The 25,906-nt window shown below is 48.0% G+C and overlaps 1 protein-coding gene, 1 long non-coding RNA gene and 1 pseudogene across 5 annotated transcripts in view; 2 read left to right on the top strand and 1 right to left on the bottom strand.

Moving 5' to 3' along the window:
- The window catches only part of Dpf3 (double PHD fingers 3), a 262,723-nt gene that overhangs the window by 114,093 nt on the left and 122,724 nt on the right, over window positions 1-25,906 (bottom strand). For all 4 annotated transcript variants that reach the window (XR_005876221.1, XM_021228767.2, XM_040742790.1 and 1 more), the window contains exon 3: window positions 16,532-16,639. Coding sequence is in view for 3 of the 4 variants with exons in the window: in XM_021228767.2 (XP_021084426.1) it covers window positions 16,532-16,639 (108 nt within the window). In the remaining variant the exon portion in view is untranslated. The remainder of the gene's footprint in view (window positions 1-16,531; window positions 16,640-25,906) is intronic.
- Window positions 2,426-3,140, top strand: LOC106021354 (annotated as a pseudogene).
- Window positions 9,144-18,726, top strand: LOC121139301. Its single transcript, XR_005876222.1, has 4 exons — window positions 9,144-9,829; window positions 16,168-16,249; window positions 16,356-16,610; window positions 17,896-18,726. It is a non-coding gene; the product is annotated as an uncharacterized LOC121139301 (long non-coding RNA).

Genomic DNA, 25,906 nt, shown 5'->3' with positions numbered 1-25,906 from the left:
CACTGGTTACTCTTCCAGAGGTGCTGAGTTCAATTCCCAACAACCACATGGTGGCTCACAACCATCTGTAATAAGATCCGGTGCCCTCTTATGGCATGCAGACATTCATGCAGATAGAACATTGTATATATAACAAATAAAAACTTTTTTTAAAAGAATGTAGAAAAATAATCAAACAAGGTAGTATGTATAAAGAAACTCCAAAAAGATCCACCCCAAAATTTAGTGTGAAATATCGTGGCAAATGAGACATGTTGATTCTTTTATGTTTTATTCTATTTAAAACTTGAGTTCAAAATTGGGTGATACATGCAAAGAACCTGGGCCAGTTTAAGTGCCCCACAAACACTCTAAGTTATTATCACCAAAATTTTAATAACTAATGTTAATGGTCCAATAGAAATCCAGTAAACGCTACTTGTATCATCCTAAATTTTCTATTGCCATGTTTTAAAAAGCCAAGAAGCAGGTGCAATTGAGTTTCATATTTTCTCTATCCAAAATACTACCATTCCAATATGAAATTAACATTTGAAAACTGACGTGATGTTTCACACTCTTTTAGACCTCACTGGTATATATATATCCCCTTATAACACATCAAAATTCAAATGAGGGCTCCAAAGCCACATGAGGCTAGTGGCTACCCCACTGGACAGAGCAGCTCTGCGGCATTAAAAGAAATGCTTAGGGACATTTTTGCTTTCACTAAGTGGACAGAATTTAAACATGGTTTTAATGTTGCCTGCTTAATGCCCAGTGGAGTACAATTCCAAGAGCAGCACTCAGACTGACCTCTGGAAAACCCTGTTTGCAAAGCATTGTGGGTAAATCTTGCCTAGTCAGAATGAAAGGCTAACCCCACCCCAACCCCCAGACAACCCAGAAGAAGATACAGTCTCTGCCTCCTAACCACAGAGGGGTCCCAGAGCACATCAAGGCAGAAAGGTGACAGGTCCAAGCTCTCCCACAATATACATACTACACACAGTCACGGGAGCCCTTGGGGATGTCACTGATTCAATTTTCTTCCAATGTGGCTCATCTGGATATAGGATCCAGTGACTCTTTAAAAGGCTTCTCTTGTTTAACCTCACACCAAGTAGGAGACCACATAACCCGACAGGAACCATCAAACACTGCACATCAAAAGAAAATGGACCAACACACACACACACATAATTCATCTTTAAATCTGCCTGATTTTATACGCATAGATATGAACCTATGGATCGTTACTCTCTCCAGAGTGGCAGCAGCTGTCACCCAAGCCAGCCACCTCCCTGGGACCCGGAGGCAGCTCTGCCTCCACTTCTAATTGGGAACAGAGATACTCCTTGGGTGACTTCCAGCACGATCCATCACACCGGAGACAGCTTCTGTGCAAACCGGAGCAAATCGGTTTCCAAATAAGAAAGAACAAACCTCTTAGACAAACAAGGATTGAAGCATAGGAAGTCAAAGAAAAGAAATAAAGCATGCCACAAATAAAAGCAAAGGAGGGAAAAAAAGCACTGTGGTTTCTTCTCCCCAGGCTCCGGACAGAACAGCCATCCTCTCGGGTGCAGATCAAAGCCATGAGCTTTGACACAGGTGCCCTAAGCCTGCCACCCAATGCACCAAAAGAAAAGCTTCCACTGGGTCGTTGGAGCCACTGAGCTCATTAACAGGATGCAGGCAAGATGAGTCTGAAAGTACGACATGGGAGCAGAGTAAGTAATTAAATCCCAGGTCATTTAAAAATGCAAACGCCTTGGATGTCACAGGCTCCCTGAGCCTCTGACTCCTTCTCCTTCATTATTAGGCTAAGGATGGAGGGCTGGGAACCTGCAAGTCATATATAGATTATAATAAAATATGCTGTATAAAAAAACAGATTAAGACAGGTCTTCTTTGGGGAAATATACAAAGAAAGAAGCTGTCTGTTAGCTGTCGAGTTTGCAAGAGATACCATCTTTCGGGAGGCTGGGCTCTGCCAACAGACAGGCTGCCCCAAGGGAAATTGTGGTGAAACACCCCGACAAGGCGCATCCATCCGTCTATCCATCATGGGCTCCCTCTGACACAGGGGCCTGGAGATACAGTCATGGTACGGGGGTGGGGAGGGGAGCCCACAGACAACAGCAAAAAAAAATCTCCTGCTAACATGTGAGTGCTCAGGGGTTTTTGTTGTCACGGTTGTTTTTTAATGCCTGTCTCTAGTTTTTCTTTAAAAATACAAATGTGCCATTTTCTCTTCTGGGTGCTTATTATTTTGAAGAGTTAAGCTCATCATATGTCCTTGGATTTATACATCAACTTACACCAAGGAGCAAGCAGCTTAAAAATCAGGATTCCATTTATCCCCAGCAGGCTCTCAGGTTCACGGAGCAAAAGGGGAAAAGATAAGGGATAGGGTCTTTTCTCTCTTCTCCAGTCGAGTAAGATGCCCAAAGGAAAGAAGATCAAGAGAAAGAAGGTGGCCCCAGCCCACGCAGTCATGAAGAAACAGGAGGCCAAAAAGGTGGTGAATCCTTTGTTTGAGAAAAGGCCTAAGAACTTTGGCACTGAGCAGGACATCCAGCCCAAACTAGATCTCACACGCTTCGTCAAATGACCCCGTTACATTCGGTTGCAGCGGCAAAGGGCCATCCTCTGTAAGCCGCTCAAAGTACCTCCTGACATTAACCAGCTCCCCCAGGCCCTGGACTGGCAAACAGCTACCCAGCTGCTCAAGTTTGCTCACAAGTACAGGCCAGAGACAAAGCAGGAGAAGAAGCAAATATTGTTGACCTGTGCTGAAAAGAAAGCTGCTGGCAAAGGAGACGTCCCAACTAAGAGGTCACCTGGCCTTCCAGCAGGGGTCAACACAGTCACCACCTTGATGGAGAAGAAGGTTCAGCTGGTGGTGATCGCCCACGATGTGGACCCCATTGAGCTGGTGGTCTTCCTGCCTGCTCACGGTTAGGAGATGGGGGTCCCCTACTGCATCATCAAGGGAAAAGCCAGGCTGGGACGGCTGGTCCACAGGAAGACATGTACCACCGTTGCCTTCACACAGGTTAACTCGGGAGACAAGGGCACTCTGGCTAAGCTGGTGGAAGCTATTAGGACCAACTACAATAACATATGATGGGACCCACTGCCACCGGGGAGGCAATGTCCTGGGTCCTAAATCTGTGGCTCAAATTGCCAAGCTGGAAAAGGCAAAGGCCAAAGAACTCACCACTAAACTGGGTGAGTTTTCTGTATGTCAATATAATTACAAACTTAAAAAAATTAAAATGAACAAGATAAGGGATAGGGACCGGAGACCTGATTTCCTACAAGGGTGGCAGGCCCAGTAATCCATCTGTTCATTCCCTAGGAAGATCTTTTCTTGGCTGCATTTGACTTCCTGGTTTATGACTCATAAAGTCTAAAATAAAAGAGGTTCTCATTGAGGACCTGTTACCCAGGGTGCAGCCCTCAGGCCCTTTACAGCTAGTGTTAGAATCCCAAGATACCCACACAACAAGAGAACCATCATTCCCCCAGCGGCCCCTGCTGCACCTGCCCACACTCCTCTAAGTAGACACCGTAAGGTAAGTAAGTTCTAGAATTTGAGATTAGCACTACAGAGAAGCAATTCCACGGACCTGAGGCACAAGGAAATATCCATGATATCAAAGGAAGTCACTACTAGGCCAGCCCACAGGATGAGTAAGGACCTTGGTACAGGAAGGGCAGAGAGATGCATCGTGGTGGGAACAGGCTGGGTGGAGGAGGCCTTTCCCAGGGTGTGGGGGACCCACTGGAGAAGATTACAAGGATTCAGATAGGATGAATGCATTCTGGAGTTCTGTGGAATGGCATGGTGACTGCTTATTAATAATCTATTGTACTTAAAATTACTGAAGGAGAAGATCTGAGTGTTCTCACCACAAAAAAAGATCAACTCTATGAGGTGCTAGACATGTTCATTAGTCTTATCTAATCATTTTACAATGTCCCCAATATCAAACATTAGGTTGGGTGGGAATGTGGCTCACTGCTAGAGCACTTCTGTGCCATACCCAAGGGCTTAGGTTCAACCTCCAGGATCACACACACACACACACACACACACACACACACACACACACTCTCTCTCTCACTCACACACACACACAGCACTTCAAGTATACCTTTATAAAGCTTGGAAAAGTTAAAACTAAATAGTTCAGAAGTAGTTCAGTTGGTAGAGTGCTTGCCTAACAAGCAAGAATGGAACACTGGGCTCCATACCCGGTACTATATAAAATGGATGTGATTACACACACTTACAAAGATCAGGAGTTCAAGACCATCCTTGACTATATCACAAGTTCAAGGTTAGCTCACACTCCATGAGATCCTGTCTGTAAATAAGTAAAATGCAGTTCAAAGGAGTTGAAGCAACTGGCTGTTTGGGGGATGAAATCTCAGTTCTAGGACCCTAAACCACACAGTTGGCTTTGAATGCCTCATCTGTAAAACGGAGAGAACAAAGACCACCTCCCACTGTGGCTCAGGACCAAATGACACAGCAGCTGTAAAAGGTCTGAGCCCCATAGATGGTCCAGAGTTGGGCTCCCTTCTTTGCTTCTCTCCTGCCCTTCCTCTTCCTGTGCTCCTCAGCCCAAACTCCCTGCCTTCCAACACTCTCAGGTCACCAGACATGGTGAGACCCAGCTTTCCCCAGAATGTGTATGGCCCAGGGAGGACAGAAACAACCAGGCTGAATCTGGAGCAGGTAAAGGGACAGAAGATGTAGAGAATGAACAGAGCTCCAAGCAGAGACATGGGCCCTGCCCCAATGCCAGGGCAGGTCCAGTCCCAGCCGCTGTGGAGGAGACTCCAGCAGCAGGGTAGAAGGTACCTGTTTGTTTGTTTATTTGGCAAATATGACTGTGTACCAGGCCGCCCCAGGTACTTGGGACACAGCTGTGGATGAGGCAAAAATCCCTGCCTTCGTGGAACTTACATTCAAGTTCCTAAGAGATGCCATGGGTGGGGAGGGATATAAGAAATGAGTGAGTAAAGTCTGCAGTGGCATGTGGGATGACAGGGAGGCAGAGATCCTTCTCAACATGGCCAGGAGAGCGCAGACCTGGAAGAGAAGGTGAGAAGGAGCCTGCTCTGACACCTCTGACATCACAGGCAGGGAGCCATTTGCGCCTGTGCCCTGAAGCTGCTATTTGCCTGGAACACACACAGCGAGTCCAGGACTCACCGGGCAGCTCACAGAGTCATAGGGACTCTGAAGTGCTGCACAGGTGGCAGCAAGAGTATCGGCTTCCACCCTGAGTTTGAGGGAGAGCCACAGGAGGTTTTGAGCCAAGGATGGCAGGATAATGCCCATATAGCAATGGTCTCCCTGAAGGAGGCGCAGAAATGGGAAGACCGGTTAGGAGGTTCTATACTACACACAGAGCCCCAGGATAAGTCTGTGCTGGAAGGGAGCTGGCAGAACAGGGACAAAGCCCTGTCCTCGAGGACCTTAGATTCTCCTTGTCGGACCCATCCAGACTGCAGTGGGCAGGAGTCCCCTAGTCCCCAAGCAAGGGGACTTCCCTACATAGCAAACCTACCCCAAGACCAGATATTCAATTCTAGGGGAAACCAAGGTGTGGATCCTTATCTGGGCAAGTCCACAGAGCAATGGTTCCCCCAAGAAGAAAGAGAACCAGCAGAAGGCAGGCTTGGGCAAATGGGCCTGAAAACATATCACATTGCAGCTATCTGCCCTAGCACACCACAGGACAGCAGCTACAGTGACAGCAGACAGTGGGGCCACAGTCTCCTCAATATAGAAGATGCTAGAATGAGGCTTTGGGGGAAAACTCAGAGGTGTGATGTGTTCCTGCTCCAGACCAGTCAGAGTGCAATTTCCCAGCAGTGCGGCAAGCTGCCTGCAGCAGTCTCGTCACTGATACTGAGGAGTATCACAGAGTTAGTGGAGGCCCCTGGGCTCTCTCCAGTGTCTGGAGGGGCAACATCGCTGTGCCTCCTCACACTGCCTCCCTACCACATGACCCTTAGAATGCCCCTAAGAAGCGACCATTATCCACGTTTCACATGTGAAGAATCAAGTTCAGATCATCCAGATAACTAACCCAAGCTCCCAAAGCTAGTGACTGGGGGAGTCTGAGCTTGAAGCCAGGCCTTGAGATATCTACTCAGTGGTTTTTCTCCAATAGATTATGAGAAGAGAAAAGAACACTACAAAGGGTCTACCACCTATAACTAAATAGAGACTCAGGACAATGATGGAGCTGGACAGGAAGCCCAGCTCGGCCAAGGCTTCTCCTCCCTCTCTTAGCTTCCCTCATCCATGAAAGGACATGTGAGGGCTCAGTATGGTCTCCCAGCATCATTTAACAAATTCTTATCATCCTTCTGCACCAGGCCTGATGCTGGCTGCTAGTGATGCGGATGAAGAAGATGGGTCCCTGCCCTCTACCTGTCAGTGAGGAGAGAGAGGTACAGGAGGTGCTGGGGCAATGGCAGACTTAAGTGACTCTGAGGTGTATAGCCCCTTCTCTAAACATGGCTCTCTGGCCCATCTATAAAATGAAGCTTTGGAAACTGTAGCGGCCATCTGACTACCCTGCCCACCTCCAGCTGTAGGCCTGTGTCCCTTGCCAAGAACACAAGCAGTAACAAGGATGCTTAAATTCTGTCAACCCCAATTCTGCCCCTGAGACCTAAGGGTAGCCCAGGAGCAGGTCCCAGGGACATAGACAGTTGCAACATGAAGTGGACTGGAGGCCTGCCCACCTCTCCCCAGCTGCCTTACCCCTGGGGCCACCAAGAGCAGAAGAGGCAGCTCATGCAGGCACCTGGGATAGATGGCTGCAGGCTCTGACATCGCAGGAAAGAGATAAATGACAGGTCATTTCCCCTGATGCACTTGAAGGAATCTATTCTCCTAGCCATACCAAGCTCAGGCACCCCACACACACAGGCAGATAAACACTGACAGATGGGGGTGGGAGCCCATGTCCTTCTCCCTTGGAAGGACACGGCAGCATCCGTGCAGGCCCAGCAGAAGGTCACACTGGCCACTGGCTCACACCTAGCTCCAGGCTGTCCTTGTCTCTTCTTCACCCCTCCCCTGTGCCCAACCCCCCCCCACTGACTCATCCATCTAAGGAGTGCCTGGCAGAGGGGGAGAGCTGGGGGGCACTGGAGCCTGCCGACAGCCCCATCAATCTCAACCTACATGCTTGGCACATCAGCGTTCCTTAAGCTGTTCCTGGACAGGAGGGTGTTGGAGGAGCCGGGGGAACTGTCTTGGGGAGAAGAGAAATCACATCAAGCATCAGAGAGCAAATGGTGGAAGGAGCCCGAGACTATTAAAATGTGGGCCATGTACAAAGACAGTAGGGAACTAATTAAGATGCAGGATTTGCAAACGCTGGGGAAGTTGGCCGCAGCCTGCTCCATCTGTAGAGTTCTGGCAGTTCCGCACAGCAGGGACAGCACCCTAGGCAGGCTCAGGCCTCTTTCTGGATGTTTCCTTTAAGGCCACCCTTGTGAGGGTCTTTGTAGCTGGTTTGTTGGCTGGCTTATGGCTTTCTCTGTTCGGGGGCATCCTAAGCTACAGTCTCCTTCAGGGGTCCTGCAGTTTCCCCCTGCAGTGCAAGGAAGGAAGGAAGTATATCCTGGTCATTCATCCCCGGTCATTGAAAAGCTGCCCAAAACAAGAATACAAGTAGAAAGAACCAGAACTCGTTTCTGGCTGCCTTCCCTCCTGTTACCCTTGGAATTCAAGTAAGGGAGGCAAAGAGAATGCTGGTGCCTGAGCGTTGCAGGCCAGAGGCACTGACCAGGGCTCAGGTTCTCCAAGCAGGAGAGTCCTGCATTCAAAGCCTGTGAACACCGGATGAATGTGTGCATCGGGTCCTGGAGAGAACGGTGACCGTCCTGACCTGCTCTCTTTAGTATCTCTTCTTGGCTGCACCACGGACCCTTGAGAAATTAACTTCCTAATCTGAACCACAGTTTCCCAACCTCTAAAATGAAGATAATACCGTCCCAAGACCGCAGGGAACAAAGGCCTGGAGTTGAAAGATGCTAAACTAGCTGAGCATTTAATCCAGAGGGATATTAAGGAAAAGTTTGTAGGGAACCTTTTTCTTTCCTTCTCCAGAAAAAAAAGGGGGCTCCTTTTTGAATGAACTAGTTTTGCCCACTATCTGCCCTCTCCTTTACCAGGGCAGAACTCAGTTACTTGGGGTGGGACCAGGAGGAGGCTTCTCACTGTCACCAGATTTCCTGTTGTAGGAACTGTGACATGCCTACATGGCAAATGCCTTGTGCTGCCTCCGTGACCGAGTGTGGGCTACGGCAAACACTGCACTCGGTTGTAGGGCAGCCGAGAGAAACAGTGCTGTGTGTTGCCCTTCAGACGCCAGGCAAGCGGGAGGCTGTGGGTCCTTTACTCAAGATAGACTGGAGGGGGGGGTGTGAGGAAGACACAGGTCCAGGACAATATGGATGCCCTGAGACGCCAAAGAGCTCTTCCCAGCTTGCAGCCCCTTCTCACCCCACGCCACACGTTTGTCTTCCCAACAAGAAGTAAGTGTAGGAGGGAGGACATATTCACAGTGACAGGGAGGTGGAGGATGACACAGTCACAGTGGCAGGGAGGTGGGATGAAAGCTGCCAGACTGAGGAGCCCCTCCATCCGGGTATAACTCCGACTGGGGAGACCCTCCATCCGGGTATAACTCTGACTGGGGAGACCCTCCATCCGGGTATAACTCCGACTGAGGAGACCCTCCATCCGGGTATAACTCTGACTGGGGAGACCCTCCATCCGGGTATAACTCTGACTGGGGAGACCCTCCATCCGGGTATAACTCCGACTGAGGAGACCCTCCATCCGGGTATAACTCTGACTGGGGAGACCCTCCATCCGGGTATAACTCTGACTGGGGAGCCCCTCCATCCGGGTATAACTCTGACTGGGGAGCCCCTCCATCCGGGTATAACTCCGCCTGAGGAGCCCCTCCATCCGGGTATAACTCCGACTGAGGAGCCCCTCCATCCGGGTATAACTCTGACTGGGGAGACCCTCCATCCGGGTATAACTCCGACTGAGGAGACCCTCCATCCGGGTATAACTCTGACTGAGGAGCCCCTCCATCCGGGTATAACTCTGACTGGGGAGACCCTCCATCCGGGTATAACTCTGACTGGGGAGCCCCTCCATCCGGGTATAACTCTGACTGGGGAGCCCCTCCATCCGGGTATAACTCCGACTGAGGAGCCCCTCCATCCGGGTATAACTCCGACTGGGGAGACCCTCCATCCGGGTATAACTCTGACTGGGGAGACCCTCCATCCGGGTATAACTCTGACTGGGGAGACCCTCCATCCGGGTATAACTCTGACTGGGGAGCCCCTCCATCCGGGTATAACTCCGACTGAGGAGCCCCTCCATCCGGGTATAACTCCGCCTGAGGAGCCCCTCCATCCGGGTATAACTCTGACTGGGGAGACCCTCCATCCGGGTATAACTCTGACTGGGGAGACCCTCCATCCGGGTATAACTCCGCCTGAGGAGCCCCTCCATCCGGGTATAACTCTGACTGGGGAGCCCCTCCATCCGGGTATAACTCTGACTGGGGAGCCCCTCCATCCGGGTATAACTCCGCCTGAGGAGCCCCTCCATCCGGGTATAACTCTGACTGGGGAGCCCCTCCATCCGGGTATAACTCTGACTGGGGAGCCCCTCCATCCGGGTATAACTCCGACTGAGGAGCCCCTGCATCCGGGTATAACTCCGACTGAGGAGCCCCTCCATCCGGGTATAACTCTGACTGAGGAGCCCTCCATCCAGGTATAACTCTGCCCAGGGACAAGTGGCTTCAATGGTAGCCAGGCAAGGCTCTTTTTGTCCCCACTCGGGGAGCCTCCTCGTTGAAGATGAACTGTGTCTTGCAGGGAGTGCGGGGGCGCTAAGCCAGAACTTACTCCAGGTTCTCTCTAGACTGCCAGATACAGCCTCCCTTCCTGAGCACGGACCCGGTTTCCTGACGGCCCACCACGCTCAGTCCAGACACAGGGACAGCCATCTCACACCTAGCCCAAGGAGGACAGGAGGGCAAGCTGAGGGTTGGCATGACGCTCACATAGCCTGTCCTCCTTCTCCACGTAAGATCTCACACGGAAGATACTCATGACATGGGGCCATCAAGTTCTAGGCAGCAACCCTCTGCACATAGACCAGGGTTCTCCTCCTACAAGCAAACGAGGCACTTGAGGATGGTGAAGGCAGGGAGCCCAGGAGTCTTGACATGTCCAGGAGTGCCTACCCCAGAGTGTGAGAAGATGGGTTGGCTGCCTTCCAATATAAATTCACTCTTCTAATTTCTGCCAAGATGAATAAATTATTGATTTTTAAGCAAGTTTTATCCAAAGAAGATTATATATGATGTTATACAATTTATTTTTCCCAGTTAGCCATACATCTTAGACATCTTTGATTTTCTTGGGTCATTTTTTAAAATATGTGTGGGGTATATGTGCACATACGTGTGCATGCTGGGGAACACATGTCATGGCACACACATGGAAGAGAGAGGACAGAACCAGCTCCACAGTTGCCCTTTACATGGGTTCTGAGGGTTCAACTGGAGTCCCCTGACTTGTGCACCCTAACCTGTCAGCCACCTACCTCACTGGCCTTTGAGTCATACTTTCAAAAGGCAAAGTAACATCCATTTTATGAATGTAATATGCAACTAACTAGGCCCCATCGAAGGGCTCTATAATAGTTTCTAAACTTTGTTTATTGTAGTTATGAGCAATGATACAGTAATTATATTTAAGTAAATATGTTTATAGTTTAGATGATCTGGACCTAAAACTAAATAACACATGCTGTGTGTGGTAGATGGAATAAGAATTCTTGTTCTCCAGTTAGTAGGACTTTTTGGAAAGAATGAAGAGGTATGGCCTTGTCTGAGATATGCCATTGGGTCTATGCCAGGCCCAGGCCCACTCCTCTGTCTCTCCTATCCCCTCTCTCCTATGTCCTCTCTCTTCTCTCCCCTCTTTCTCCTGCCTCCCCTCCCTCCCTCTCCCTCTCTTCTTGCTGCCTATGGATCAGGATATAAAGCTCTCAGCTACTGCTCTAATGCCACACCTGTTTCACACCATGCTGCTCATGCTCTAACCCTCTAAAATTGTAAGCAAATCCCCGGTTAAATGTCTTCTTTTGTAAGAGTTGCCTTGACCATGGTGTCTCTTCACGGCGATAGAACAGTAACTAAGACACTGTGCGTGATGTATCACTAGCAATAAGATGTCCAGTTGAATGGACCGGTGCCTTGTGTGTACGTGTGCTCATGTGTGTATATACGCACATGTATGTCAATGCACATTGCATATTGTGCACATGTGTGTGGAGGCCAAAGGCCAACAACGATTTCTTCCTGGGCCACTCTCCATCTTATTTTTTTCTTTGTTTTCCTCTGTGGTTTTGGGGAGGGGTGTGCACACACGTGCACAGGTCAGAAGACAACCTATGGGTGTGCGTTCTCTCCTTTTCCTATGTGGGTTCTGGGAATCAAACTCAGGCCAGCAGGCTCGACAGCAAGCATCTTCTCTTGCTGGCCTCCACCCCACTTCATACCACCTTTTGAGACAGGGTCTCACTTACCATGGGGCAGCAAGGCCTAGGGCCCTCCTGACTCTGCCTCCCTAGCGCTGACGTTAGGAGAGCTTGCATGGCAAGCTCTTCACTGCATCATCTTCCCAGCTCAGAGCCAGTACTTGGTAAACACTGAAGGTGCTGCTAAGACTTCACCCACTGTCACAGGCAAAGGACCAAATCCCTCCTTCTCCCCCTCTGATTCCCTCACTGCCACAAGCATTCATGCACATATATGGAGACACACATATACACATATACATATAAACAGAGATACACATACACACATGTACACACACATATATGCAGAGACATGCATATACACACGCACACATGCACACACACATATATAGAGATACACATACACACATGTACACACACATATATGCAGAGACATGCATACACACACTCACACATGCACACACATATATACAGAGATAAACATACACACATGTACACGCACATATATACAGAGATACACATACACACATGTACACACACATATATGCAGAGACATGCATATACATACGCACACATGCACACACACATATATAGAGATACACATACACACATGTACACACACATATATGCAGAGACATGCATACACACACTCACACATGCACACACATATATACAGAGATAAACATACACACATGTACACGCACATATATACAGAGATACACATACACACATGTACACACACATATACAGAGATACACATACACACATGTACACACATATATGCAGAGACATACGTACACATACATATGCACATGTACACACACTTATACACAAACATATATATACAGACACAAATACACACATGTATATCACACTTAAACACATATATACATGCACACACTTATTCACACACACATATGTATACAGACACACATCACAAAAACACACAAGCACATACACACTTAAGTGCCATATATACATACACATATATCTACATACACACACACATACACACGCTATTATACACATACACATATATATACAGACACACATACATACTTAAACACACATACATACATACACATATATCTACATACACACATATGTATATAGACACACACAGCTGACTTAATAGGAACTTGTGGCAAGTTCTCCAGAGACCCCATCAGTGATTCCCCTCTGAGTCACACTCAACAGTACCAATCAGAACAATGAGCTCTCTTGGAGCCCAAATCAAGTAGAATAAAACTAAGAAATGACCTGATTGACCTGGACATACCAGAGAGAACATACCCCAGGAAAGAGAGGTGGCCCCTTAGATAGGAACTGCATCTTATAAATGACCAAAGTAGAGACCCTAAGCACCTCCCCTGAGGGCACTGAAGAGGGGCTGCATTCTTCCACCCACCAGAGATGGCATCCTTTTTTTGGGAATCCAGCCAGTGACAGTGTCACCTTGTCACCCCAAGATGCTTATGTGCTCACTGAGGCCTGTGTTGAAGAGACGTTCCTGAAATTGTGGCTCTTTTGAAAAACCCAAGTGTTAGAATGGGAAGTTAGGTCAGTCAGTAAAGTGCTTGCATACAAGCATGAGGACCTGAGTTCAATCCCCAGGATCTACATTTAAAAATAGGTAAGCTCTAAAAGTTAGGCATGATTGCTTGTCCCTCTAATTCCAGAAAATTCTCGGATCAGCTGAATCAGCAAGTTCCAGGGCCAATGAGAGACCCTGTCTTATAAAACAAGGTGGAGGTTCCTGAGGAAGGCACTCAGATTGACCTCTGGCTTTGGTATACATGAACACTCACGTGCACACACACACACACACACACACACACACACACACACTCAAATGCCAGCCTGAGTCATCTCCAGGAAGATCGTGACATACTGCTTTGATGGTATTTCATCCTGGCCATTTCCAGGTGCCAAACTAAGGCCATTGATCCCAGGCCAAGGCCACTCCTGGGCATCTTTTCTCACCACTTCAGGGATTTGGGCGTCTGTTTCACGGGCTGTACAGTAGGTAGACTTTCACAAAGCAGGAACAAATGTCTCTAAGAAGTGTATAGTTCCTGATTCCCGACCTGGGTTGTTTACTGTCTCTCAGCACCTGAGCCCTGGTTGGAAGAACAGGCATCCCAAGACCGTGCTCCGTATCCGCAGGGGAAAAGGATACTCGTAAGGGCCCACACTCACAGAACCACAGCTCCTCTCTCCAGAGCAGCCCCTGCTCTAGAAGGCTGAGCACTGATTGTCTGGGCCTTTCTCCCTGAAGTTGGTACAGTCGCTTCCAAGTCATGCTCTCAGACTGGAGTGTGCTGGAGGAAACTGCTACTGGAAACCGCAAACCCTGCCTTCCCCCTCGGCCATTGTGGCAGGCCAAGGATGGAGGCATGTCTCCAGTGCCTATAAACACAGCTGCCCCACCCAGCCCCAGACAGGAAGCAGATGCTGGGAGGCCAGGATGCCCAATGTGAATATCCGCAGACAGACAGATCAAACCCTCAGAAAACACTTTTAGTTTCAGTCCCACGAGCAGCGGTCCACGGCTTCTCAGACACATGCTCCACACAGTAAACATCCTTGACTGTCCACAGGCTGGCTGCTCTCACCTATGAAATAAACGTCAAACACTGTTCCCTTCCTTCCCTCCCTAAGCCGGAGTACGAGGTAGGAGCTGGTGTTTGCTAAATGGGAAAGCTTTGGAAAGGCTTTGCCAAGCACTATGCTAATCAGAAGCCACTGCTGAGGAAGGTGGTGACTCAGGCCCCTGGACGACAAGAATTTGTGGAGCAAACAAAAACCCTCCCCAGGGCTTCTCTGCCACAGCTGGGGAAGGGGACTGACCCGCTGGGTGCTGAGTCTGGGGCTTCCCCATGAAGAGAAGAGTGTACTGCCCGCCCTGAAAGGCATACGGCCCTCACAACAGTTTTGGGTACCCAGATTTACTGTTCCATGTATCAGTTTTCTATTTTTGGCTTAGGCTAGTCAGGTTTGAGGTCCTAACACATATGGCTGAAGGAATTGCAACCATCTCTTGCTGTATTGAATATTCAATACATATATTAATTTTATAATCAAAGTAAATGTCTAAAGAGACCTCTCTGCAGCTGATGCAGCAGAAAAGCCCTGAACAGGAACTCAAGCAATTTGGATTCCTTGCTGGGCCCATAGTAATTCCTGTGTGACTTTGAACAAGTTTCTTAACCTGGCCAGACTGCAATAAAGTAAGAAACTGGGTTTAATGATGCCTTTTAGTCCTTTGAGCTCGATGTATTTGATTTTATGACATCCTCTGACACATACTCTCTTTCTTTCATTTCTTTCTTACTTCTTAGACATGATTTCACTGTGTATGCTTGGCTGCCCTGGAACTTGCTATGTAGATCAGGCTAGCTTCAAACTCACAGAGATCCATCTGTCTCTGCCTCCGTTGTGTTGAGATTAAAAGTGTGTGCCACCACGGCCAGTGCATTCTTTAATTTTTGTTGTCGGTTTGGGGAGGGGAGGGCTGTTTGCTTTGTATAGACAAGGTCCCACATAGCTCAGGTTGACCTAGAACTCACGAAATAAGTCAGGCTGGCCTCAAACTCATGGTGATAGATGCCACCACCATCACTACTGTTGCTGCTGGGGGTCCCACTTTCTGTGTGGTCCTAGAAGCACACTGGCCGACGCAGCTCCATAGCTCTATGTGTCTGTCAGGTACTTGAAGTGTGGCTGGATCAAAAGCAGACTTGGAAAAGTGCCAAACCACACTGTAATGCAAAAAGAAACTCCGAGCATAGAACAAAAATGCCAAAGAACTGCCATCACCCCTGGACTGGTGCATACTGGGAGGACAATACTTGTGCTGACCCCATGGTCCTGATCACACTGAGGAAAGTGACTAAAAGCTCACCTGTCATCTTGATCCAATACCTGGGTGGAGTCTGAAGCGACCATCCCAGCATTAAGGGGTTCAATAGAACTAAGGACCTCACACACTGAGCAGAGGTCAGAGGTGAGGCAACTTGGTCAAGGGTGAGGCAACTTTGCCTTGACTATGTCATGCTGCTGCCCAGTCACGGATGTGAAGACACCCGCATGTCTGAAGTGTCACAGCTGGGTCAAGGCAAAGAAGCCTGCACCCCAGGAAGGATCTTAACAAGCTGACTCTCACACCCCCAAAGCAAGTTCTAGTTTTAACAAGCTAGCCTTTTCAGCTGGGTGTTGGTGGCGCACACCTTTAATCCCAGCACTCGGGAGGCAGAGGCAGGTGAATCTCTGCGAGTTCAAGGCCAGCCTGGTCTACAAGAGCTAGTTCCAGGACAGCCTCCAAAACAATACAGAGAAACCCTGTCTCGAAAAAAAAAAAAGCTAGCCTTTTTATCCTAGAAAGTCACACAGGTGAGACGGTCCCCAGGACACTCTTGCCTCTTTGGGAGAATATACCAGGTCAAGGTGTCTTTGTTGAGGTGACAAGGAAGAGAGAGACCTGAACCAAAGTATTACTGACTCTGGTAAGGGATGGAAATTACCAAGGTCTGCCCCCTACACCTGCTGGCTTTGCTTCTCAGGGGCAGCAAGATGGAAGAAAAAAGACGACGTAAGACCCCAAAGCCCATAGACCTTTGGAGGACAACAGGACTTACACACAGAGTAAGCACATGTTCATCTCTGTGGGCCACACGGGCCCCATTCTTCTGTCAGAAACTCTTTCTGTTGGTTTTTTATTATTATTATTTTGTTTTACTTTTTCTTGCAGTACAGGGGTTGAACTCCAGGCCTTGCACATACTAGGCAAGCTCTCTACTACCGAGCTGCAGCCTAAGGCCAAGAAACTCGCCATGTGGACACAAGAGCAAAGAGTCTTGCCATGGGCAGCTCCAGGTTCCTCGCCTCTCCTGCCACTGGCCCCGCTGATCTCCACAGGGCACTCACCAGGTTTTATTTCCAGGAGTCGCAGCTTCGGGTCCTCTGGTGGGTGCAATCGTCGCTTCTTGCGCCAGCAGCGGGCAGGGTACGTGTACAGCTGTCCCGGAGCAAGGCCTGTGGAGAGAGACAATATAAAGATAAGAGGCTATAGAGCAGAAAGGACATCATAGACTTCCCTGCCTCACCTATCATTCGCAGTGAGAGACAGCTAGAGCCCAGGGAGGTAAAGTAACTTGTTAGTGTCATTCAGCTGGTCCATAGTCAAGCCAAGGTATAATCTATTATGTCACCCCAGACTCTATATCTATTCCATCATAATGTTCAGCAGGCCTATTGCCAGGCGGAGCCACCACCTTTAACAAAAAGGTATTATCTGACTTGCAGAGACTTGTAAACCACTGGGTTTGTAAGACAGTGGCCCTGCGGTGACTGTCCCTCTGTCCAGAGCCAAGTTAAACAAGTTCCCTTCAGAGAGGAACAGCAAAAGTCAGTGAACCTCCCTGAGAGCCTCGACCAAGAAGCATTTCAAAGACACAAGATCACAAGAGCCATATCTGCTTACAGCACCATCTCACCACTGTCAGCTTCTGACCATTTGCAGAGGCCAAAAGACATGGGCAACTCATGGAGGCATGACCTGCCCCAGACACCCATATGCATAGCCTAGAAAGTGTTCCTAGACTTCCTGGCCCATGTGCCAGGCCTCACACAAAGAAATGGGCCTGAGTCCATAGGGTGGGTTAGCATGCACTATCTCCCAAAAGCAGTCCCTGTCTACACGTGGCCACTAACACCACCAGCTTCATTTCTATGCCAACACCCTGCATACACATACATATCACACACACAACACACAGAGAGAGAGAGAGAGAGAGAGAGAGAGAGAGAGAGAGAGAGAGAGAGAGAGAGAGAGAGAGAGAGAGAGAATGTGTGTGTGTGTGTGTGTTATGGGATGGGAAGATGGCTCAGTGAGTAGTACAGTAGCTGGAGGACCTGAGTTCAGTGCCCAGCACTAGAGGGCACATGCCTATAATACCAAGCGCTGGGGAGGAAAAATGGAGACAGAGGGATCCCAGGGCCTTGCTGGCCAGCCAGTAGAGCTGAAACACCAAAGTCTAGGTTCATTGAGTGACCCTGTCTCAAACAATAAAGTGAAGGGCGATGAGAAAGATACCCAAACTCAATCTTTAACTTCTACACACACGCATGAGTAAGCGCACGTGTATACACACACACCACCACCACCACCACCCCAAAAACAGTTAAGAGAGAGAATGGCTTCCATAACAGCATTAAAGGACCCAAAATGCCCATGTAACTTTGTATGTTAAGTACTGCTTTAATGATACAGCTGTTCTCATGTTTTTCAGGGTGGTAAATACATTAGAGATTTGTATCTCCACCCCACTGATTCTCAGGAAATCTAAGGTTGGGGTCGGAAGGTTTAAGAATCGGCTTGTGTCAGATGGATAGAAGGATAAGTGAGTCAAATAAGTTATCTTGGGTTCCCCGGACATGGAGACAGTGCAGCTGTGACCTCCCTCTGAGAGAAAGCATCCACAGAGATGGCTCCACATTTCTGAAGTGACTCACTTGAGGAAGATGTTGTCTGTGGCTTTGTCATTCCTGAATAGACGCATTTACTCTGTGCCCCGTCCAGACACTCAAACTGCTGGAGGTCCCCCCAGGATCTTAGGAGCCACTCTTCCATGTCACAGAACAAGTCCTGGAAATCAGCACTCATTTGAGGCTAGTGACTCTAATCGGCTGAAATGGCAAGGACCTGAAGAACTCAGAAGTTCCAGAGCACGACGTCCACACCAGCCCTCTAATCTGAAGGGAGGTAGGCCTTCATAAGAACTCAATCACTGCTTTTAAGGAACTTTATAGGTTGTTTTAATGCCTACTAAGAACATCTGGAGGCCTGAACAGCATCTACTAGCTGCTTGCCTGTGGTCGCTGATGTACCAAGACTGGTTTAATAGCCTTTCCTGTAGGATCCTAAATCCCGTGTATTCCCCCAAGGTAATATAATTAATTGCCTGCATACTAGTATCTCCCCTGCTGGCTTTGAAAGAGCTGGGATGGCAGGAATCATGCCATCTCTAGTGTCCCCTATATTTAGCACACCATACTTGGCAGGCACATCTAGGAATCATCATATAAACTCAACCAGAACTAAACAAGACTCAGAAATTCAAGAAGGAAAGAACCATTGACCCTGATAGTCCTGGCTCCAGGGTACTCATTCACCAAGATACAAACCGTTCAAGGGCTGAGGGCTTGGTGCAGCAGCAGAGACCTTGCCTAGCATGTGCAGGACCCTGGGGGTTCAGTTTCCAGAACAAAAGGAAAGAAAATGTCTTGTTTAACAAGCCATCCAGGGACTCTGGGGGGTGGGCTCTGGCCTCAGCTCTGAGCCCACCTGTCATAATTTTAAAAAGAAACAGCGAGAAGCAGTCACACCGTACAACAGGGCTCACGTGGGAGGTTTGTTGGAAGAGGAGAGAGAAGGAGTGGAGAAGGGAGCAGAGAAGGGGTCAGAGGCTGGTCCCTGGGGAAAAGAATGGTAGAAGACAGACAGACAGGCAGGCAGGCAAGCAGGCAGGCAGGCAGGGGGTGGGCAAGGCCCACCTTTTAAAAGGGAAAATAGTGAATGCAGACAGGAGGTGCTCTTAGTGACTGCAGCTGAGGACATATCCTGCCAGGACCCCAAGGGCAGGCCAGTACAGATGCCTAAACACTAGCACCACCCACATCTGGGTGGCCATCTTTGTACCACATGTTGTCTTCCTGCCCCCTCCTCTTTGCTCCCTGGTATTGCCAACCTGAACCAAGACTGCTAAATGGGAAGCTCATCCTGCTCAGCTTCTGAAAGGGTGTAAGGAGCCCGAATTTGAAAATGTCCACACATGTCTGGGTACTATATGCTCTCCACGCTCTAGGCACTGCCCTGTGGGTTAATGGGACCAAAGCCACCCTCCTGGTAGCTGACATCCACTCTCCTGAAGAGCTAAGGTTAGTACCGGTGTGGATGTGGAAGAAAGACCGTTTTTACCTTCTGGCTTGGAGAAGCCTTGTGGTGCAGAAGAACCTCACCAGCGTGAGCATCAGAAAGCACCACAGTCCCCAGCTGAGCTTGTCTCCTGCCCAGGGCCATAAGTAATGCCTACCACAGGGGAGGATGGTGGGAATTAACTGATGTTGAAGGGAAACCTCTCTGCAACCATGAAGACTGGACGGTGTCAGTTACTAATCATCACAAGCTCACTGATACAGATGAGTCTTGGGCCCTGTGCCCATGTGGCAACCTTGTCCTTGCCACTGCTCGGCTCTTCAGCCACCGGGATGGACATGTGCTTCTGTTTTCTTTTCATCTTTGAATCCACCTTGTCTCAACAAGTAAATGGGCCTCACATCACCCCCCTGGGGCTCCTCACCCCTCCCTCACCCTGCTTGACAGGCTGACTGTCCCCAGGGCCCCTTTATAGGACCAACACATTCCACCTACGGCTGCCTTTATGGAGTGGGGAGCAGAGCCCCGTGAGACTGAAATTGTTTATCTCATTAGAAGAGGGGGCACATAACTCAAAGGCCTGTGTGTAGAGAAGACAGAGAGACAAGGAGGAAGAAAGGGATGGGGCCACAGCCACTGTCAGGGGAATTAAGGGAATTGAGGGCTGAGCCTAGGGCTAGGGGTGGTTATAGAGGAGAGGAGGAAGGAGGTCCGGGACAAGACGGGGACCAATGCTCCCTGGCAACCAAGACCACAGCCGCCCCTCCAGTCACAAGACCCCCTGTGCAAACTGCAGCCCTGTTGCCCGGAGCATCTCCAGTTCCCACACTCTCCCTGTGTGAAAGCACGGGTGTGACAGGCACCCTCACACAGAAATTTGCACACTTGCTGGGTGAACTAGTTCCATAGAAAGCTGTGCTGCGTTGAGGCTGAGGCTTAAACGGCCAGCAGGTTGCAGACAAATACCTCGCCGTGCATGTGGTTCACATTTGGGCCTGAGTATCTCTGATAGTGCCTGAGCTAGGAAGAACTGGGAAGATGAAGTGATGTAGAAAGAGCACAGGAAAAGAATTTAGGGGGGCAGAAGAGGACTGAGTAATTCTCTCTCGCTCCAGCCAGATTCAAAGGGTGGAAGTTCAAGTCCTCTGAGGGGAAGGTCCTTTTGGCAGCATCCCAAAGGTGGACCATGGCTATGACCCTACCATCCCTGTAGTGGAAGGAAAAGTCATACATTCACAGGGCAGTGTGATAGCCAACACCTGTGCTACCCCACCTTTATTCTGAATCCAATTTTGGCTGCCAGAACTGCGGCTGGTCTGTCCTCCTTCTTGGCCAATAGTCACCAGAAACCATCTCCGTCCCACACACGACGTACCCCCCCACTCATGTTTGAAAGGAATCAGCCAAGACACTGAGGGAACAAGAGAGGAATGGGAGCACAAGAAGGAGGTAGGGACATCTGCTTGGAGCCAGATGACAGGATCAAATGAAGATTCCCGACTGCTGCTGGCCATTCAACATCTGTCTGCAGCCCCACCCAAGCCAGACAAATGGGAAGGCACACATGAGGCTCTTCTCAGGGCCATCAGTGCCGTTTAAAGAGCTCCACCACATCTCACTCCCATTGTATGTCACCACAATGGGTCATTAATGGCCTTCACATTTACAGACAGACAGTGACATGCATTGAGAATTCTTCACCAAGGCGTTGAGTGGTTCTTGAACTTTTAAATCTGAACTAGAATATCACAGACATGCCGAGGCAGTTATAATGGGGAAAATGCCTGCACAAGACATTTTTGCACAGATAACTCTTTCTCATATCACAGGGGCTCTGTCCATTCCCTGGTTGAAAAACATCCGTTTGGACCATCCTTACAGGGATGGGGAGATGAGCACAAGGCCCCAGGTAGACAATGAAGAGTGGGCAAGTGTGTTTCCTAAGCACACCAGAAATGTGAACCTGGAGCTCTCCCCACCTCTCAGCTTAGCTAAAATCTGCCCTGTTTTCAAGGTCATGAGTCATTCCTGACCTACCCCTAAATGATGAGTCTAGGCACGAGCACCGCACTCCAGAATTTAGTCCACATCACTGGGGACAGCCCTCCTGCTTGCCCTCTCTAAGATTCTACTCTGGTGTCCCTTGAGTGTCAAGACCAGCTGACTTTGTCAACATGGAGATGTGGCTTGTTTCTTCTGGCCGGGGGCTCCCAATCTTCATTCCCACCACTCTGTGGCAGGCACAGCAACAGAGGCTGACATTGAACACACTTTCCCCTTGGGGCAGAAACTCCAGGAGACATTTAAAGGATGAATCCAGAGGCTAAGGTTGACTTTGTAACCAGCTCAAAATCATGCAGCTCCTAATGGAGCCAGCTCATAGCAGAGGCACTAAGCCTCTCCTCTCTGTCCTATCTCAATGGGTCTCCTGTTGTTTGCCCAGCAGGATTAAAGCTGAGAGTGCTGCTCTCTGGGAAAACAGCTCCCCACACCAAGACCACAAGGAAAGGAGCCCCCAGTCCCTCTGCCCATGGCCACCAAGCCACTTCCTGTGGAATTCTCTTCCCTGTCACATCACATTGTCATCATAACCAACTCTAACTATTCAGAGAGAACAAGCCTCCTCATGATAGAAAGTGTTGTAGCAAGGCGTAAGAAATATATGAAGAAGCAGAAAATCACCAGGACCCACTATCTACACTTGTCAGAAGAACTTGTTTTAAGAGTATTAGGATTATGCTAAGAATAGTGACTGGAATACACTTTTAATCCCAGCACTCAGGAGGCAGGGGCAGGTGGAGTTCTGTGAGTCCAAGGCCAGGCCAGCCTGGTCTACAGAGTGAGTTTCAGGTCAGCTAAGAAAAAAGAAAAGAAAGATTACAATGTAACCTTAAAAACACAGGTCTGACCACCACCTGATATAAAAATTACATCTACAATGTCCCTGACACGGCTGCCCCAAACCCCAGCCTTTGTATCTGTATCTCTAACTCTCACTCCAGCATGAATCCATCTCCTACACTGTTGAAATACTCTGTTCTTAGAAATTTATCCACCATCCTGCTCCATTGCAAAGGATGCAGGGTATATGACATCATAAAGAAGTTGGTATCGTTAGCGAAATTCTGCAAGAATTCCCCTTTGACCTACCTATCCCATTCCCAGGAATCCCCAAATGTAAAAATGTTTATTCGCTGTAGCATAGCAAATGTCCTTATACAGGGACCTGCTTAAATAAACGACAAAATAAACTCACAATGGGCATGTTAAGATGTGTGGTGGCCCTGATATACCCCCAGCACTAATCCCAGCTCAGGGAGGGAGAGACTAGAAGATGAGTGGGAGTTCAAAGCCAGCCTCAACTAGAGAATAAATGAAACCCCTATCTTGAGAGCAGAGAGTAGGGGTCACTAGGGATGTGGCTCAGTTGGTAGATCACTTGCCTGTTATATATAAAACCCTGGATTCAGTTCTGCATAAAACCAGGCATGGTGGAGTATGCCTATAATACCAGCCATTGGGAAGCAGGGGAAGAGGATCTGAAATGTAAGATTAATTATCCTTGGCTACATAATGAATTCAAGGCCAGCCCAGGAGAAAGCCAGGTGGTGGTGGCACATGCCTTTATCCAGCACTTGGGAGGTGGAGGCAGTCAAATCTCTGAGTTCTGGTTGGTTGGTTGGTTAGTTAGTTAGTTAGTTAGTTAGTTAGTTAGTTAGTTAGTTAGTTCGTTCATTCGTTCGTTCGGTCCAATACAGCCAAGGCTGCACAAAGAAACCCTGTCTCAGAAGAAAAAGAGGGGAGCAGGGAGGAAAAGAGAGAGGAAAAGAGAAGAGTTAAGGCTAATGAGTGTTACCTTTTGAGAACATTTAAAAGAAAAGCCTCTATTCAAAAGCCAAAAAGGAAAAGTAAGAATGAAAGGCTACACCTACTCCAGATTTTACGTATACTAAAAAGCCAGTTTTTAAAAAACAACTTTTTCTGTTTGTTTCCAGATAGTGTGCTTGTGCATGCAAGAGGACAACTTGTGGAGATAGTTCTCTCCTTCCACCATGTGGGTTCCACAGCAACGCGTGCCATGACGTGCTGAGCCTTCTTACAGGATCCTATGAACTACGAGGCACAACTGATTTAAACAGCTTACTCAAACAGACAAACTACCTAAGCTTGCCCAAGATGAAGCTGACAGCCTGAACAGCCCTGTGTCTGCTCATGAGATCCAATTTATAGTTAAACATTCCCAAGCAGCTACCGGGTCCAAATGAGTTCATCAGTGAATGCTGTGAAACATTTATGGGAAAAACAATACCAAGTCTTTAGATAGTCTTCTAAAAATAAAAGGAAAAACATCCTTCCCAACTCATCCTTAGAGACTCAAACCAGACACAGCATTACAAAAACTACCATGGAGCTGGTTTCCGTAATGTAGTGGTTATCACGTTCACTTCACAAAACAGCTATGGACCAATGTTTCATCAAATATAGACAGAAAATCTAAATAAGACCTTGGTGACATAGAGCCAGTTATATAAAGACAGGAAATACATTATGACAAAGTAATGCTTATCCCAGGAATACAGTGTTGTGGGCTGTTCAAAATCAATCAACATAATTCACGCTATTAACAAGCCACAAAAAAAACCTCAACAGACAATTAAAAACGCAAAATCAATTCACATTTTTAAAAAACTCTCAGGGGTTGCAGGGACTGCAAAAGCTTCCATGAAAAAAAAAGTCTACAATCACTACTAGTAAATTTAAACATTAATAAGTGGGAAGGTATGCTTGGAAGACCCTATTGTGAAAACTGTCCCATTTCCTCAGATGTAGCGATAGATCTATAGAAATTAATAGACAGCAAATTCCATACAGGTTACAAAGGATCTAGGATAGTAAAATAACTTTGAAACAAAAAAGAAAAACTAATTTAGAGGAATATATCACCTGACCTTTTTTTTTTTAAGACAAATTTCACTATGTAGTCCAGACTGGTCTAGACCTTGGCATTTAGTCCAGACTACCCTCAAACACATAGAGACCTACCTGCCTCTACCTCTAAGTACTGGGAATACACAGTGTGCACCAGCACACCTGGCTCATTTGAAGGCATATCATGAAAATAAATAATCCAGACAGAGAGCCAGTGAGCAAAACTGAGAGCCCAGAGGGAGACCCACAGGTGTGTGACCATCTAATCTTTAATAAAAATACAAAAAAATTCAAGAAAAGTTTTTCAACAAACCATACTGAAGAAAATACCTGCAAAAATAAACTAGTTCTTACTTTGCACTATCTACAATTTACAGAACCAAAATAAAATCTAAAAGTATAAGTTCTAGGAAAAGCCACAACCTTCTATTAGGCAGTAATTTCCTAGATCCATTGCCAAAAGCACAATTCAGAAAAGAACAAAGAACAAACCGATAAATTGAATTTCACAAAAATTCAACACTTCTGCTTACTGAAAGAGACTTTTAAGGCAACAAAAATATAAATTAGCAATAGAAAAAATACTTGCAGTGTGTGTGGGGAATGAAGGTGCCTAGACTATATAAGTACCAAATTCTACAATCTTTAAACAGGCGAAAACCTGCTTGAACACCTTTACAATGAGCAGGTGGACAGACTGACCTTGTGATACTGGGATCTATCCTTTGCTGGATTCCCTAGATATCTTTTTGTAGACTAATAAAATCGCCACTGATTGGAGGTTTCTGTCTAGTCTCATATTGGGAACGTTGCCAGGGATAACAAACACAATTACCAGGCTGGAGCTTCCAGCCTCCCCAGACCCTCAGCCTCTAACTTCTGCCATTCAACCTCTGGACTCCAAAGCCTCTGGGAGTTTAGCTGATCACTAACAATCAACGTCATAATCAGCCATGCCCACCTAAGGAAGGGGCCACAGAGAGCCGCATTGATAAAGCTCAGAGCACTCTGGCTGGCTGAGCACAGGGTACTAGGAATGTCACAACCAGAGATGGCAAAGTCCCTCCTCACCCCTTCCCCAGGTACCTCTTTCACAAACAACGGTTTTCCTCTCTATTTTTTTACTTATCTTCAAGAATCTTACACTGTATGTTTTTATAAAATTCTTCCCCCCTAAATCTTCCCAGATCCTCCCCCAGCTTCTCTACCCACTCAACTTCACATTCTTTCTCACATAGAAGAAGGAAGGAAGGAGGGAGGGAGGAGAGGAGGAGGAGGAGGGAGGGAGGGAGGGAGGGAGGGAGGGAGGGAGGGAGGGAGGGAGGGAGGAGAAGGAACCACTTAAAAAAGCCATGGAGTCTGATCTATATTGGCCATCTTCTCCTGAGTATGGGACCTGCCCTGGATGTGACATATACCCAGCATCACTCCACTGA

This window comes from Mesocricetus auratus, unplaced genomic scaffold (genome assembly GCF_017639785.1).
Source record: "Mesocricetus auratus isolate SY011 unplaced genomic scaffold, BCM_Maur_2.0 Super-Scaffold_15014, whole genome shotgun sequence".
In the NCBI taxonomy this organism is placed as follows: domain Eukaryota; kingdom Metazoa; phylum Chordata; class Mammalia; order Rodentia; family Cricetidae; genus Mesocricetus; species Mesocricetus auratus.
Note: the sequence above shows the minus strand (reverse complement) of the source record. Positions and strands in the feature narration are given on the sequence as shown.